The sequence below is a fragment of the Oncorhynchus kisutch genome, linkage group LG27, assembly GCF_002021735.2.
Source record: "Oncorhynchus kisutch isolate 150728-3 linkage group LG27, Okis_V2, whole genome shotgun sequence".
Taxonomy (NCBI): domain Eukaryota; kingdom Metazoa; phylum Chordata; class Actinopteri; order Salmoniformes; family Salmonidae; genus Oncorhynchus; species Oncorhynchus kisutch.
In genome coordinates this window covers 41,864,434-41,882,060 of record NC_034200.2, presented here as the reverse complement: position 1 = coordinate 41,882,060, position 17,627 = coordinate 41,864,434, and the positions used below count along the sequence as shown (strand labels likewise).

Here is a 17,627-nt window from a genome sequence, read left to right as displayed (position 1 = left end):
CTTTAGGTGGCCGAACATCTACATTCTAACCAGACCAGTGAAAAGACTGGACAGGATTCAATTTCTGAAAGACTCCATGTGAACCACCAAGTCCTGAAAACCCCTATGCAGTAAACTTTCATTTGGAATTTAGACCCCCCAAAAAGGTACAATGGAGTTCAGACAAGAGGCGACTAGAAAATCTCATTACCCAATTCTGTTAAATAAATCAACTTCACCCAAAATCAGACAAATAGATCAGATCAACATTTCACTTTATTTAAATCAGATGTCAATGAAGAACCTATCATGTTGTTCTCTGCCATCGAAAGGGAGGGGCCAGTGTTGTGGCCAGCCCTTCTGCCTGTGGCGGAGGTTGATTTGGCATTGGAATGAGACAGGAGAGCCATGGAGATGACAGACCTGGCACTAGACAATGCGACAGCAGCAAAAAACACACCAAACGAAACCCTATTGGAAGATTCGACTCGTTACCCCTGATTTAACCACTAAGGAAAACCGTCTACTGCAACCATTTTATAAACGGTCAGTCTGCTGAATAAAACACCAAGTCCAGGAATCAAAACAAAGTCGAGTTAAATTAAAAAAATGTTAAACGTACTCTACAGTAGTCAACCACCCAGGAAGATCATAAAGCTAGAAAGAAACGACACGTTGACAAACGACGTGGGATGTGTGTTTTTATTGCCGTATCAAACAGAAGATCTATTTGCCCTTCTTGGCTTTGATTTTCCTCAGGTAGAACTCCAGCTCCTTGCCCTCCAACACGTAGCCATCCACCCTGCCGCACTGGCCGGGCTTGGAGGCAATGCATGCTGGGAGAGGAAACGGAAGATGGTTAATGGAGAAAAGGGGGGGGGGGTTAAGTTGGAGAATGCAATAGGAGGGGCAAGACACGGCGAGAAAAGGCACAATTATTACCAACTAACAATTAACAGAAGTCCCATCAGAAAAAGGCACAGAGGATTCAGTAGCAGAACCGGGTAAGATTTTTATCATGAACCTCAATGCAGTTCCCCAGGGTGTGCCAGTCCAGCACTCAATTGAACTCAATCAGGTGTTAGTGCGTACCAGCGTGTCTCCCATTGGGGACGGAACCTAAGCCTGCACTTCCTATGCACCCCCCACATCCAATCCCAAGACACCTGCAGGGAGTGCAGGCTTTTGTTCCGGCCTTACGCCGTCACAGCCAATCAGTCAGTTGTGAAAACCGTGAATAGATCCCACGTGTTAGTGGTCTGGAACCAAAGCCTGTACTCAGTCCCAGGACCCAGATTGAAGAGTAGTACTATAATCAAGGCCTGGATCCGCAAAGCTCTGAATAAGTGTGGTGATAGAGGATCAGTTGCCTTTTAATAAGATATCTGATATGGACAGATCCTAAAACCGCCCTACTCAAAATGCCCCGGAGAGAGTCTCCCGAGCCGGCAGTGCTCAGGTTATAGACTCACCGAGGAGTTTTCCCTGCATGAACTGTTCCTCCAGGAGAGGGCTGATCTTGCAGTTCTTCTTGCGCTCATCAAACTTCTTCTGAATCTTCTTCGACCTCTTCTTGTTGATCACCTCCTCCTCCTCTGGAGTCTAACACATGAAAGAGACCGATTGACGTTAGGCAATTAAAATGGACACAATGCTGCAATATAACACCTGTGATTGACTAGAGCAGCTGCCAAGTGTAGCTATCCCCATGGTAACAGCACTAGTAATTTAGCTGCAATATAAGAACATTCAATTCCACAGAAACATTTAGTGTCACTAAGTTCTCTTGCATTGTAATAAATCCAAGGTCATTCTCAGATTCACGAATATCAATCAGTCACTCAGTAGCAGAACTGGACAAAGTTATCTTCATAGAAAGACCAGAGATTCTAATCAATGTTATGGACAAACATGAATGTTTCACAGGGATCTGGCCGCTCAAATCACATTGTATTGGACACACATTTAGCTGCTGTTATTGCGTGTAGTGAGAGACTTGTGTTCCTAACGCCAACAGCGAAGTCTAACGATTCACAAATCCAAAGGGCACCTTTTTGGCCCCAGCAGCCTCGGCCCTTGTCTGCCTTACGCAAAAAAGAGAGTATGAGAAAAGGGGAGCCATTTGGGACACAAATCTGTTGACTGGTACATACCAGCATAAGAGCTTGCCAGAGGTAGTTCACCATGTAAGGAAACACATAGGAGCCAGTCTTTTAGCACATACCAGCTTGGCTCCCTTCTTGCGTCCCAGAGGAGTGGCGAAGTGGGCCTCATACCACTGCCTGTAAGGCAGGCTGTCGACGAGAACGATGCAGTTCTTCACCAAGGTCTTGGTTCTCACCAACTCGTTGTTGGAGGCGTTGTACACCACATCAATGAGCCTGGTCTTACGAGTGCAGCCTGAAGAATAAAGACTGCGTCAACACGTAGCAAAATGATGTGAAACTACTGGAGGTATGAAAGTTAATGAAACATTGAAGAGCTGGAGAACGAACACAACGACGGTAGCATTAATGAATAGGCTGTAGTATGGGGTGAAATAAAGTTAGAGTTCAATTCAGTTTGGTTTTAATCACTAAATCTAGCTTTTGTCTTTCTCAGAGTCACGAATATCGTCACAAGCATTCAGTAGCAGAACTGGACATGGTATCTTCACAGAAAGACGTCACCCTCCAACCGATTACCATAAAGAACAAGAGTGAAGAGAGACTCACACTCAGAGCCCCAGGAGAAGTTGCCCACGTCGACCCTCAGAGCACGGTACTTCTTGTTGCCGCCGCGGGTCCTCACCGTGTGAATACGACGGGGTCCAATCTAGGGAAAGGTGGGAAAACATTTGTCTTTAGTAGAAAACCAAAAAATGTGCAATAAGTTAATTAATTGCGCTACGACGGCTACACATGTCCCATTGTTCAGTATTAGTGTGTCAGTGTAACTATGACAGTCCGGATCATTGGTAGGCCCTAAACTTTGAACCAAAACGGTCAAAACAGACCTACCTATGGTCAATGTCTAATCATCCACACTCCCGTTGAACTAGTAACCAGTGCCCATTCCCCCACAGCAATATCACAGGCATCAAGTCTATGCTGAGGTTACTATAACTCAGTGCACCCCTAGAATCACTAGAGGTCTTTACCTTGGTGTTGGCAGGGGGGCGACCCAGCTCATACTTCCTCTTCTTGTGGTAGGGCTTTCGTTTGCCGCCAGTCTTACGGCGTTTATGCCAGTTGTCCCTAGAGATACCTGGGTCACAAGAAACACGAGGCAAGACAACGGTGAGAAAGGAGCAAACTGCCGAATTAACACAACAGTTACTTTCAACGTGCTTTTGAGTGTCAGTTCTCCAAGGTGGTTATCCGCACTGTAATGTCAGAAACCTAAATTGTCATCATTTTCACTCAAGCACACAATTACTCCGAATAGAGTGCAATTTACCAGAAGACCTATGGTCTCAGTTCTTCTCAAGTATCCCCAGGGGGTCTTAGGTGTCCCTGGGTAGGAAACCACTGCAGTACCACCAGCCGGGCAAGCACACATGGCACGTTCCCCTGCGCTAGCGTGGCTGTGAGTAGCCATTAGCATAGTGTCATGGTGAAAAGAGTAGCCAGCTGACATGACTATCTAGCTTAGTATACACTGCACAGTCTAGTAGATATAAACTTCGTAACAATGCCGAGTTGGTCGCGATGCAAAGTAATAAACTCCGTGAGCGAAAACGTGGGAGACATCCGAAGGCCTAGCGCACCACTGCAACACCACTAACTAGTTAACGAGGACTTGTAAGCAACATTTCAACCAACCAAGCCAACCCAAAAATGTATATTAACGTTAAGGGTATAAAACTAGACTTAGAAACAGTAAATATTACAAGCGACTGAGTGCAATTCGAGAAATAGTTGCAAATTAGGCTCAATTGCATGTCAACTGTAGACTAGCCCATGAGAGCCGCCATCTTGTTACATGTCAAGACATTGTAAAACAATAACTCCGTTTTAAAAAGTAGCAAATGTGTTATCCGTATAATTTAACAACATAGCCATTTGATATTAAAATACACTTTAACATGCCAAACCATCTTAGATATAGTCCTGATGTAAAACAACTGATTGACAAGGATTTTCGCAGCGACCAGAAGATGAAAACACGTACCCATTCTAAGGCGCCGGGTAGAAAGAGAACACGCAAGGGCTCATGGGGAAGTTTGACGGTGTCAGATATCGCGAGATTGTAAGAACAGCTCTTCTTCGGATATCTCCAAATGCAGTTCAGCAACCTGGAAATTGAACTACCGTCATCTATGTGTGACCAGACTGTGCACCACCCAGGATATACTTGAATGTGCCAAAATTATTACTGCTGTGATTCAACGGACAGGTGGCTGAAATGGGATTTTGGAAGCAGGGAAACGTTTCTCATTATTTTCGACAAAATAGTATCTCCCATAAATTGCTATGTGAATTTTATTTAACCAAGCAAGTCAGTTATGAACAAATTCTTATTTTCAATGACGGCTTAGGAATAGTGGGTTAACTGCCTTGTTCAGGGGTAGAACTACAGATTTTTACCTTGTATTATCTCTCCATGCAGAAAAAGCTTTTGATAGACTAGGAGGGTCACATCTCTGGTCTGTATTTTGGCGCATATGAGACTTGGCTCCAATTTTATTAATATGGTTAAAATAATATATATTCAGTGCATTAGGAAAGTATTCAGACCCCTTGACTTTTTCCACATTTTGTTACGTTACATCCTTATTCTAACATGGATTAAATAAATCAATTTCCTCAGCAATCTACACACAGTACCCCATAATGACATCACAATGCCCCATAATGACATCACAATGCCCCATAATGACAAAGGTAAAGCAGGTTTTATGACATTTTTACAAATGAATTAAAAACAAAAAACTGAAATACCTGTTTACCTATTCAGACCCCTTTGCTATGAGACTTGAAGTTGAGCTCAGTTGCATCCTGTTTCCATTGATCATCCTTGAGATGTTTCTACAACTTGATTGGAGTCCACCTGTGGTTAATTCAATTGATTGGACATGATTTGGAAAGGCACACACCTGTCTATATAAGGTCCCACAGTTGACAGTGCATGTCAGAGTAAAAACCAAGCCATGAAGAATTGTCTGTAGAGCTCCGAGACAGGATTGTGCCGAGGCACAGATCTGGGGAAGGGTACCAAAACCTTATAGCAGCCTTGAAGGTCCCCAAAAACACAGTGGCCTCCATCATTTATAAATGGAAGAAGTTTGGAACCACCAAGACTCTTCTTAGAGCTGGCCGCCGGTCAAACTGAGCAATCGAGGGAGAAAGGCCTTCGTCAGAAAGGTGACCAAAAACCCGATGGTCACTCTGACAGAGCTCTTGAGTTCCTCTGTGGAGATAGGAGAGCATTCCAGAAGGACAACCATCTATCTCTGCAGTACTCCACCAATTAGGCCTTTATGGTAGTGTGGCCAGACGTAAGCCACTCGTCCATAAAAGGCACATGACAGCCCGCTTAGAGTTTGCCAAAAGGCACCTAAAGACTCTGCCCATGAGAAACAAGATTCTCTGGTCTGATAAAACCAAGATTGAACTCTTTGGCCTGAATGCCAAGCATCACATCTGGAGGAAACCTGGCACCATCCCTCCGGTGAAGCATGGTGGTGGCAGCATCATGCTGTGGGGATGTTTTTCAGCGGCAGGGACTGGGAGACTAGTCAGGATTGAGCTAAAGATGAACGGAGCAAAGTACAGATATCTCCTTGATGAGAACCTGCCTCAGAGCGCTCAGGACCTCAGACTGGGACGATGGTTCACCTTCCAATAGGACAATGACCCTAAGCACACAGCCAAGATAACGCAGGAGTGGCTTCGGGACAAGTCTCTGAATGTCCTTGAGTGGCCCAGCCAGAGCCTGGACTTGCACCCGATCGAACATCTCTGGAGAGACCTGAAAATAGCTGTGCAGCAATGCTCCCCACCCAACCTGACAGAGCTTGAGAGGATCTGCAGAGAAGAATGGGAGAAACTCCCCAAATACAGATGTGCCAAGCTTGTAGCGTCATACCCAAGCAGACTGTAATCACTGCCAAAGGTGCTTCAACAAAGTACTGAGTAAAGAGTCTCAATACTTATGTAGTTGTGGGTTCACAAGCATCTTCACTCGTTGATGACTGCACACCATACCACAACGAGGGGACGACCACAACGAGGGGACGGACCACAACGAGGGGACGGACCACAACGAGGGGACGGACCACAACGAGGGGACGGACCACAACGAGGGGACGACCACAACGAGGGGACGGACCACAACGAGAGGACGGACCACAACGAGGGGACGGACCACAACGAGGGGACGACCACAACGAGGGGACGACCACAACGAGGGGACGGACCACAACGAGGGGACGGACCACAACGAGGGGACGGACCACACATCCCTAGGAGGTCTTCCTGTTACTAGGGTGAGGTCAGAGGTCAGAGATCATCAAAGCCAGGCAATAGTTAAATCACCCAGAAAATATACCTTTCTGTTGATCTCACACATGTTATCCAGATGCTGACTGTTAGCACTTGGTGGTCTATAGCAGCTTCCCACCAGAATGGGCTTTAGGTGAGGCAGATGAACCTGTAGCCATATTACTTCAACAGTATTTAACATTATCCAGATACTGACTGTCTATAGCAGCTTCCCACCAGAATGGGCTTTAGGTGAGGCAGATTAACCTGTAGCCATATTACTTCAACAGTATTTAACATGAGATCCTCCCTAAGCTTTACAGGAATGTGGTTCAGAATATAAACAGCAAACACCTCCACCGTTGGCATTTCTATATTTTCTGTAGATGGTATAACCTTGTATTGCTACGACTGTATCATCAAACTCATTATCTAAGTGAGTTTCAGAGATAGTCAGAATATGAATGTCATCTGTTACTAGAAATGTACTGATTTCATGAACCTTGTTTCTTAAGCTACATATATTAACGTATTTTGGGATGCTTGATTGTTTTCATTGCTTTACTGTTATCCGAACATCCAGGACTTACGCCAGCAAATGGAATGTGTTAGCACAGTAAATGGAACGCGTTAGCACAGTAAATGGAACGCGTTAGCACAGTAAAATGGAACGCGTTAGCACAGTAAATGGAACGCGTTAGCACAGTAAATGGAACGCGTTAGCACAGTAAATGGAACGCGTTAGCACAGTAAATGGAACGCGTTAGCGCAGTAAATGGAACGCGTTAGCACAGCAAATGGAACGCGTTAGCGCAGTAAATGGAACGCGTTAGCGCAGTAAATGGAACGCGTTAGCGCAGTAAATGGAACGCGTTAGCGCAGTAAATGGAACGCATTAGCGCAGTAAATGGAACGCGTTAGCGCAGTAAATGGAACGCGTTAGCGCAGTAAATGGAACGCGTTAGCGCAGTAAATGGAACGCGTTAGCGCAGTAAATGGAACGCGTTAGCACAGTAAATGGAACGCGTTAGCACAGTAAATGGAACGCGTTAGCACAGTAAATGGAACGCGTTAGCACAATTGTGCGTTACAGAGAATGTTGACCCTGTGTTCTGCCAGGTAGAGAGTATTCTCTAGTTCCTGCAGTTTCTATTTGACAAGTAATGTTTACAGGCCAATATTAATGTCACGTCCTGACCTTAGTTCCTTTTTTATGTCTCTATTTTAGTTTGGTCAGGGCGTGAGTTGGGGTGGGCATTCTATGTGTTGTTCTATGTTTTCTACTTCTATGTGTTTGGCCTGGTATGGTTCCCAATCAGAGGCAGCTGGCAATCGTTGTCTCTGATTGAGAACCATACTTAGGCAGCCTGTTTTCCCACTATGATTTGTGGGTAATTGTTTTCTGTTTTGTGTTGCTGCACCTTACAGGACTTTTTAGTTTTCGTTTCACTCGCTTTGTTATTTTGTTATAGTGTTTCTGTTCTAATAAATATAACATGAACACTTACCACGCTGCGCATTGGTCCGATCCATCTTATTCCTCATCAGAAGAAGAAGACGTTATAATTAAGGTTTGTGTTCTCATTGTGTTGCGTGACAAAACTGCACATTTTAGAGTGACCTTTTAGTGTCCCCAGCACAAGGTGCACCTGTGTAATGATCATGCTGTTTAATCAGCTTCTTGATGTGCCACACCTGTCAGATGGATGGATTATCTTGGTAATGAGAAATGTTCATGAAACATGGGACCAAGACTTTCTATGTTGCGTTTATATTGTATTATTATTATTATTATTATTATTATTATATTTATATTTATACTGTTGTTCTCTATAACATGCTGTTCACCTGTAAACCAGTTAAATGTCATTAAAAATGTAATCTCGATCATCTCCAAAATTAATTATTTATTATGAGAGGACCATAAACAATAGCTAGAAATGCTGCATACTAAAAGTCATCGCTGTGAAAGTCTCACAGAGCTTGACTTCCTGGACTCGTTAGGAACTCGCCTTTCATATCGTATTAATCTTGTACGTCCTTGACAAACAGAATGTTTTTTTATTTTTATCTCTGAATTATTTTAGATTAATGGCTATAAAAATCGATTTCTGAACGTGCTATAGTGATGAAACCACTGTCTACTGCTGCGCTACGACGTAGCGATGGCAGGCATGTGCTTTGTCAGTGACTGTGACGTAGGGTTCAGTCAGGAGTTGATGGACAGTCGGAAGAGCGAATGAAATGGTATGAGGGACGTCCCGGCTTCAAGTGGTTTCAGATTTCACTTCCCTACGTCACACATTTGCTCAGAAAATTTTGAACACTTTTTTTTCCTTCATAAATAGTCTAACCTGAGGTCTGTAGCTCAACTAGTTTGTGAGCTATTGAAGTTTGAATGTCTGAATGTCTGGCGAGTATCCAGTGAAGCCATAGAAAGCCACTAGAGGGCACTGTGCTCCGTCATATCGATGGGACCAGGCTTCCAGGCTTCAGTAAAAGTCATGCATTGTTATCACGGCTGTTATTCAGCTCCTAGGGACAGGAGAGACAAACATAGTTCCCTCTGTAGTTATTCAGCTCCTATGTGAGTCAGTCTTTAGGTCTCTGCTCCTTATTTGAGTTCTTATTTATCCTATCTATCCTTTCCTATCCTATCTATCCTTTCCTATCCCATCCTATCCTATCTATACTATACTATCCTATCCTATCTGTCCCATCCTATTCATCCTATCATATCTATCCTATTCATCCTATCATATCTATCCCATCCTATCCTATCCTATCCCATCCTATCTATCCCATCCTATCCCATCCTATCTATCCTATCCCATCCTATCCTATCTATACCATCCTATCCATCCTATCTGTCCCATCCTATCCATCCTATCCTATCTATCCCATCCTATCCTATCTATCCCATCCTATCCTACCCTATCCCATCCTATCTATCCCATCCTATCCAATCTATCCCATCCTATCCTATCTATCCCATCCTATCCTATCCCATCCTATCTATCCTATCCTATCCTATCTATACCATCCTATCCCATCCTATCTGTTCCATCCAATCCATCCTATCCTATCTATACCATCCTATCCCATCCTATCCTATCCTATCCTATCCCATCCTATCTATCCCATCCTATCCCATCCTATCTATCCCATCCTATCCTATCTATCCCATCCTATCCCATCCTATCCTATCCTTATAAGGGTACAGACCTAGATGCAGACACGGGAGGCAGATGGTTTTGAGTCTTTGATATTTATTACATCCAAAAGGAGGAGGCAAGAGAATGGTCGTGGACAGGTCAAAGGTCAGGCAGGGTCGAGGTCAGGGACAGGCCAAAAGTCAGGCAGGGTCGAGGTCAGGGACAGGTCAAAGGTCAGGCAGGGTCGAGGTCAGGGACAGGCCAAAGGTCAGGCAGGGTCGAGGTCAGGGCAGGCCAAAGGTCAGGCAGGGTCGAGGTCAGGGCAGGCAGAATGGTCGTGGACAGGTCAAAGGTCAGGCAGGGTCGAGGTCAGGGACAGGCCAAAGGTCAGGCAGGGTCGAGGTCAGGGACAGGTCAAAGGTCAGGCAGGGTCGAGGTCAGGGACAGGCCAAAGGTCAGGCAGGGTCGAGGTCAGGGACAGGCCAAAGGTCAGGCAGGGTCGAGGTCAGGGCAGGCAGAATGGTCGTGGACAGGTCAAAGGTCAGGCAGGGTCGAGGTCAGGGCAGGCAGAAAGGTCAGGCAGGGTCGAGGTCAGGGCAGGCAGAATGGTCGTGGACAGGCCAAAGGTCAGGCAGGGTCGAGGTCAGGGCAGGCAGAATGGTCGTGGACAGGTCAAAGGTCAGGCAGGGTCGAGGTCAGGGCAGGCAGAAAGGTCAGGCAGGGTCGAGGTCAGGGCAGGCAGAATGGTCGTGGACAGGCCAAAGGTCAGGCAGGGTCGAGGTCAGGGCAGGCAGAATGGTCGTGGACAGGCCAAAGGTCAGGCAGGGTCGAGGTCAGGGCAGGCAGAATGGTCGTGGACAGGCCAAAGGTCAGGCAGGGTCGAGGTCAGGGCAGGCAGAATGGTCGTGGACAGGCCAAAGGTCAGGCAGGGTCGAGGTCAGGGGCAGGCAGAATGGTCGTGGACAGGCCAAAGGTCAGGCAGGGTCGAGGTCAGGGCAGGCAGAATGGTCGTGGACAGGCCAAAGGTCAGGCAGGGTCGAGGTCAGGGGCAGGCAGAATGGTCAGGTAGACTCGAGGTCAGGGACAGGCAGAATGGTCGTGGACAGGCAAAAGGTCAGGCAGGGTCGAGGTCAGGGCAGGCAAAAGGTCAGGCAGGGTCGAGGTCAGGGACAGGCAGAATGGTCGTGGACAGGCAAAAGGTCAGGCAGGGTCGAGGTCAGGGACAGGCAAAAGGTCAGGCAGGGTCGAGGTCAGGGCAGGCAGAAAGGTCAGGCAGGGTCGAGGTCAGGGCAGGCAGAATGGTCGTGGACAGGCAAAAGGTCAGGCAGGGTCGAGGTCAGGGCAGGCAGAATGGTCGTGGACAGGCAAAAGGTCAGGCAGGGTCGAGGTCAGGGCAGGCAGAATGGTCGTGGACAGGCAAAAGGTCAAAACCAGCTCAGAGTCCAGGAGGTACAGTGGCAGACAGACTGGTCAGACAGGCAGAATGGTTAGGCAGGCTCGAGGTCAGGGCAGGCAGAAAGGTCAGGCAGGGTCGAGGTCAGGGCAGGCAGAATGGTCAGGTAGACTCGAGGTCAGGGCAGGCAGAATGGTCAGGCAGGCTTGAGGTCAGGGCAGGCAGAATGGTCAGGCAGGCTCGAGGTCAGGGCAGGCAGAATGGTCAGGCAGGCTCGAGGTCAGGGCAGGCAGAATGGTCAGGCAGGCTCGAGGTCAGGGACAGGCGGAATGGTCAGGCAGGCTCGAGGTCAGGGACAGGCGGAATGGTCAGGCAGGCTCGAGGTCAGGGCAGGCAGAATAGTCAGGCAGGCTCGAGGTCAGGGCAGGCAGAAAGGTCAGGCAGGCTCGAGGTCAGGGCAGGCAGAAAGGTCAGGGCAGGCAGAATGGTCAGGCAGGCTCGAGGTCAGGGACAGGCAGAATGGTCAGGCAGGCTCGAGGTCAGGGCAGGCAGAAAGGTCAGGGCAGGCTCGAGGTCAGGCAGAAAGGTCAGGCAGGCTCGAGGTCAGGGCAGGCAGAAAGGTCAGGGCAGGCAGAATGGTCAGGCAGGCTCGAGGTCAGGGACAGGCAGAATGGTCAGGCAGGCTCGAGGTCAGGGCAGGCAGAATGGTCAGGCAGGCTCGAGGTCAGGGACAGGCAGAATGGTCAGGCAGGCTCGAGGTCAGGGACAGGCAGAAAGGTCAGGGCAGGCAGAATGGTCAGGCAGGCTCGAGGTCAGGGACAGGCAGAATGGTCAGGCAGGCTCGAGGTCAGGGCAGGCAGAATGGTCAGGCAGGCTCGAGGTCAGGGACAGGCAGAATGGTCAGGCAGGCTCGAGGTCAGGGACAGGCAGAATGGTCAGGCAGGCTCGAGGTCAGGGCAGGCAGAATGGTCAGGCAGGCTCGAGGTCAGGGACAGGCAGAAAGGTCAGGCAGGCTCGAGGTCAGGGCAGGCAGAAAGGTCAGGCAGGCTCGAGGTCAGGGCAGGCAGAATGGTCAGGCAGGCTTGAGGTCAGGGACAGGCAGAAAGGTCAGGCAGGCTCGAGGTCAGGGCAGGCAGAATGGTCAGGCAGGCTCGAGGTCAGGGCAGGCAGAATGGTCAAGCAGGCTCGAGGTCAGGGACAGGCAGAATGGTCAGGCAGGCTCGAGGTCAGGGACAGGCAGAATGGTCAGGCAGGCTCGAGGTCAGGGACAGGCAGAATGGTCAGGCAGGCTCGAGGTCAGGCAGGCTCGAGGTCAGGGCAGGCAGAATGGTCAGGCAGGCTCGAGGTCAGGCAGGCTCGAGGTCAGGCAGGCTCGAGGTCAGGGCAGGCAGAATGGTCAGGCAGGCTCGAGGTCAGGGACAGGCAGAAAGGTCAGGCAGGCGGATACAGAGTTCAGAAAACAGGCAAAGGTCAAACCCGGGAGGACTAGTAAAAGAGAATAGAAAAGGAACAGAGGAAAAACACGCTGGATGACTTGGAACACAGACGGACAGAAAACACGCTGGATGACTTGGAACACAGACGGACAGAAAACACGCTGGATGACTTGGAACACAGACGGACAGAAAACACTCTGGATGACTTGGAACACAGACGGACAGAAAACACGCTGGATGACTTGGAACACAGACGGACAGAAAACACGCTGGATGACTTGGAACACAGACGGACAGAAAACACGCTGGATGACTTGGAACACAGACGGACAGAAAACACGCTGGATGACTTGGAACACAGACGGACAGAAAACGCAGACATAAATACACCAGGGATAACACGCGACACCTGGAGGGGATGGAGACAATCACAAGGACAGGTAAAACAGATCAGGGTGTGACAATCCTATCCCATCCTATCCTATCCCATCCTATCCCATCCTATCCTATCCTATCCCATCCCATCCCATCCTATCCATCCTATCCTATCCTATCCTATCCCATCCTATCCCATCCTATCCCATCCTATCCTATCCTATCCTATCCCATCCTATCCTATCCCATCCCATCCTATCCCATCCTATCCCATCCTATCCTATCCTATCCTTTCTATCCCATCCCATCCTATCCTATCCTATCCCATCCTATCCCATCCTATCCCATCCTATCCTTCCTATCCCATCCTATCTATCCTATCCCATCCTATCCCATCCTATCCTATCTATACCATCCTATCCCATCCTATCCTATCCTTTCTATCCCATCCTATCCTATCCTTTCTATCCCATCCTATCCTATCCTTTCTATCCCATCCTATCCTATCCTTTCTATCCCATTCTATCTATCTATCATTCTAGATATCCCATCTGGGCGGCAGGGTGGTTAGAGCATTGGACTAGTAACCGAAAGGTTGCAAGTTAAAATCCCCAAGCTGACAAGGTACAAATCTGTTGTTCTGCCCCTGAACAGGCTGTCATTGAGAATACGAATTTGTTCCTAATTAACTGACTTGCCTAGTAAAATAAAGGTACAAATCTATCCATCCTATTCTATCCTTTCCAAAATGTACAATTCTTGAAATATTGATTTCAAATGTTTGATTTTAAGAGTAATATAATGAGGTTACAGCCAAGTTGAAAATCATTATGAAGGCATGTCTCCTCATACCTGACTGAATCCAGTCCCTCAGTCCTGTCCTTAGAAAGATAATTACTTCCCTCTCCTCTCATTTGAACCACGATGGTCAGAATCCATCATCGGCATTTACAGAATTACAGGCTGGGTATGAATGCAACAAAAATCGGAGAATGTTAATCAATGAATGTATCAATGTTTATCAATGAATGTATCAATGTTTATCAATGAATGTATCAATGTTAATCAATGAATGTATCAATGTTAATCGATGAATGTATCAATGTTAATCAATGAATATATCAATGTTAATCAATGAATGTATCAATGTTAATCAATGAATATATCAATGTTAATCAATGAATGTATCAATGTTAATCAATGAATGTATCAATGTTAATCAATGAATGTATCAATGTTAATCAATGAATATATCAATGTTAATCAATGAATATATCAATGTTAATCAATGAATATATCAATGTTAATCAATGAATATATCAATGTTAATCAATGAATGTATCAATGTTAATCAATGAATATATCAATGTTAATCAATGAATGTATCAATGTTAATCAATGAATATATCTCACCCTGTACTGTTCAGAGCAGAACAAAACACAGTTTATGGAGGTACCACCCAACTGGAACAAAATGTTTTACAGTGAATGATTGATAGCATAGGGATAACTCACCCTGTACTGTTCAGAGCAGAACACGGCCTATTTGAATGCCTGATTGACTTATATGGAGGACCAAACCTGCCATAATTAGAAATTAATCCAAATAAATTAATAAATCCATAAATTAATAAATCCATAAATTAATAAATCCATAAATTAATAAATCCATAAATTAATAAATCCATAAATTAATAAATCCATAAATTAATTAATCCATAAATGCATAAATTAATAAATCCATAAATGCACATATGCACACATAAATATATAAATACATAAATAAATGCACATATAAATAGATACATTAATCCCACTTTCATTCATCTAAATTATGCTAACACAGGGGTGTCAATCAAATGTATGTGGGTGGTAACAAACACACCGTTGTCACGGCGCGTTGCTCGATTGCATTTGCCTGCAACGTTTAATTAAATGGAAACCTCACTGTACTGAATAACCAGTTGAAAAACTGTGTGATTATGGTGGCCCAGAGGGCCATTGTCTATGTTGTGCTGCACAAATTTTGTGACAACGGCCACACCCACATTGATCAGGCCACACCCACATTGATCAGGCCACACCCACCAAGAGGGTGGAAACATACCTCAATTCCTGCTGAAGAACGATGCGCACCATTTTTGTAAAACGTGTCGTTCAGTTCAAACCATCACGCAACATTGGAAACGTTGAACCTAACTCAACAGCACCTACCAAGTCTAAGGCCACAGCTCACCTGATTGCAGCCACACTACTTGCCAGAAGAACTGGGCTGTTGTCTACCTAGTTTGATTGTTTACATTTTGGACCATCAGAGCCAGGAAAATGCAATCGAGCAACGCTCTGTGAAGTTGACCAACCAATGTTGTGTTACCACCCAGAGACGTTTGATTGACACCCCCTCATTAACATATTGGAGGAAGAAATGCATAAATAAATACATGTTTAAATAATATAGATGAATGAAGTGTGAATAATTAGATTATAGTTAGATAAATAATTGTATACAAATATTTAGACAAAAACTTATTATTTATTTATTTATTTATTTATTATTTATTTAATTATTTATTTATTTATTTATTATTTATTTATTTATTTATAAATTATTTATTTATTTATTTATTATTTATTTATTTATTTATTTATTTATTTATTTATTATTTATTTATTTATTTATTTATTATTTCTTTCTTTCTTTCTTTCTTTCTTTCTTTATTATTTATTTATTTATTTATTTATTTATTTATTATGTATTTATTTATTTATTTATTTATTTATTTATTTATTTATTTATTTATTTATTATTTATTTATTTATTTATTTATTTATTTATTTATTTATTTATTATTTATTTATTTATTTATTTATTATTTCTTTCTTTCTTTCTTTCTTTCTTTATTTCTTTATTTCTTTACTTATTTATATATTTATTTATTTATTATTTATTTATTTATTTATTTATTTATTATTTATTTATTATTTATTTATTTATTTATTTATTTATTTATTTATTTATTTATTTATTTACATATGTTTGCATATATTTGTTCATTTATTTATTTATTTATTTATTTATTTATTATTTATTTATTTATTTATTTATTTCTTTCTTTCTTTACTTATTTATTTATTTATTATTTCTTTCTTTCTTTCTTTCTTTCTTATTTATTTATTTATTTATTTATTTATTTATTTATTTATTTATTTATTATTTATTTATTTTTATTTATTTATTTATTTATTTATTTCTTTACTTATTTATCTATTTATTTATTATTTATTTATTTATTCATTTATTTATTTATTTATTATTTATTTATTATTTATTTATTTATTTATTTATTTATTTATTTACATATGTTTGCATATATTTGTTCATTTATTTATTTATAATTATTGCAGGTTTGGTCCATCATAGACTGACAGCTGTGTCACTATATATACAAAAGTATGTGGACACCCATTCAAATGAGTGGATTCAGCTATTTCAACCACACCTGTTGCTGACAGGTGTATAAAATCGAGCACACATTCATGCAATCTCCTTTGACAAACACTGGCAGTAGAATGGCCTTACTGAAGAGCTCAGTGACATTCAACGTGGCACCGTGGGGGACCAAATCCATACTAATGTCCATGATTTTGGAATTCGATGTTCTACGCGCAGGTGTCCACATACTTTTGGTGACGTAGTGTATCTTGTCCTCTTTGTCGTTGTTGCTGGTCCCCAGCTGACTTGTGTTTCTCATTTCAATGCCAAGTGGTTTTCACCAGTCAGTGGACGATAAACCTCTCTCTAACTTGCCCTGTTTCATCCTCCTCTGTTTGTTCTGTTTCTCATTTCTGACACAATTCAAATGTATTTATTAAGCCCTTCTTACATCAGCTGATGTCACAAAGTGCTGTACAGAAACCCAGCCTAAAACCCCAAACAGCAAGCAATGCAGGTGTAGAAGCACATTTCTGACCTGGGCTTTAAAATACAGGATGTTAAACTGAGTGCCTCTAGACCATAGTTCCCAAGTCTCTCAGCTGATCTCCTTGTGCTAAATCAAACTACTAAAACCCCCCAAACAGCAAGCAATGCAGGTGTAGCAGCACATTATTTATGGGTCCATCTGTCTTTTCAAAAGAACACGGAAAAGGAAGTTATTAGATTTAACACAGATTTTTTTTCTGTTTCAATGGAAGTCAATGAACTATAAGCAGTCCTGTCACATTGGTGTCTATAGGAGAGCCGCCCCTTAAGGACTTACCAGTCCTACCAACGTCCTAATCACATTGATTCAAATCATATAAGGATCCGCAAATGTAGGGGAGTATTAGCTACTTACCTTTGCATTAATATGGGCAAGATAAAAGGTAGATATGTTTCAGAAAGGTTTTTGTTTGTATTAGTCAGTTAGCTCAGTAGAGGGCTTCATGTGTGGTTTAATTCCAGGAAGCTCTCTCTCTCTCTCTCTCTTTCTCTCTCTCTCTCTCTCTCTCTCTCTGTCTCTCTCTCTCTCTCTCTCTCTCTCTCTCTCTCTCTCTCTCTCTCTCTCTCTCTCTCTCTCTCTCTCTCTCTCTCTCATTCTCTCTCTCTCTCTCTCTTTCTCTCTCTCTCTCTCTCTGTCTCTCTCTCTCTCTCTCTCTCTCTCTGTCTCTCTCTCTCTCCCGTTTAGCCTGATCTGGCCCGGTGGAGAAGACTGCAGGAGGGTCTCAGAATCAGACCAAAGCAATGTGACTGGCCCGGTGGAGAAGACTGCAGGAGGGTCTCAGAATCAGACCAGAGCAATGTGACTGGCCCGGTGGAGAAGACTGCAGGAGGGTCTCAGAATCA

At 44.0% G+C, this 17,627-nt stretch overlaps 1 protein-coding gene and 3 non-coding genes across 4 annotated transcripts; all 4 read right to left on the bottom strand.

Moving 5' to 3' along the window:
- Positions 1-289: 289 nt before the first annotated feature.
- LOC116357853 (small nucleolar RNA SNORA35) lies at positions 290-421 on the bottom strand. The gene has a single exon (XR_004205895.1). It is a non-coding gene; the product is annotated as a small nucleolar RNA SNORA35 (small nucleolar RNA).
- Positions 422-663: 242 nt separating this feature from the next.
- Positions 664-4,239, bottom strand: LOC109880473 (40S ribosomal protein S8). The gene is made up of 6 exons (XM_020472677.2): positions 4,132-4,239; positions 3,119-3,225; positions 2,694-2,793; positions 2,204-2,379; positions 1,452-1,581; positions 664-815 (listed from the first exon to the last, which is right to left on the bottom strand). The coding sequence occupies exons 1-6, from the start codon at positions 4,133-4,135 to the stop codon at positions 706-708; spliced, it is 627 nt and encodes a 208-aa protein (XP_020328266.1). The 5' UTR covers positions 4,136-4,239; the 3' UTR covers positions 664-705.
- On the bottom strand, positions 2,573-2,640 carry LOC116357847 (small nucleolar RNA SNORD38). Its single transcript, XR_004205889.1, has one exon. It is a non-coding gene; the product is annotated as a small nucleolar RNA SNORD38 (small nucleolar RNA).
- LOC116357848 (small nucleolar RNA SNORD46) lies at positions 2,900-3,006 on the bottom strand. Its single transcript, XR_004205890.1, has one exon. It is a non-coding gene; the product is annotated as a small nucleolar RNA SNORD46 (small nucleolar RNA).
- Positions 4,240-17,627: the final 13,388 nt, after the last annotated feature.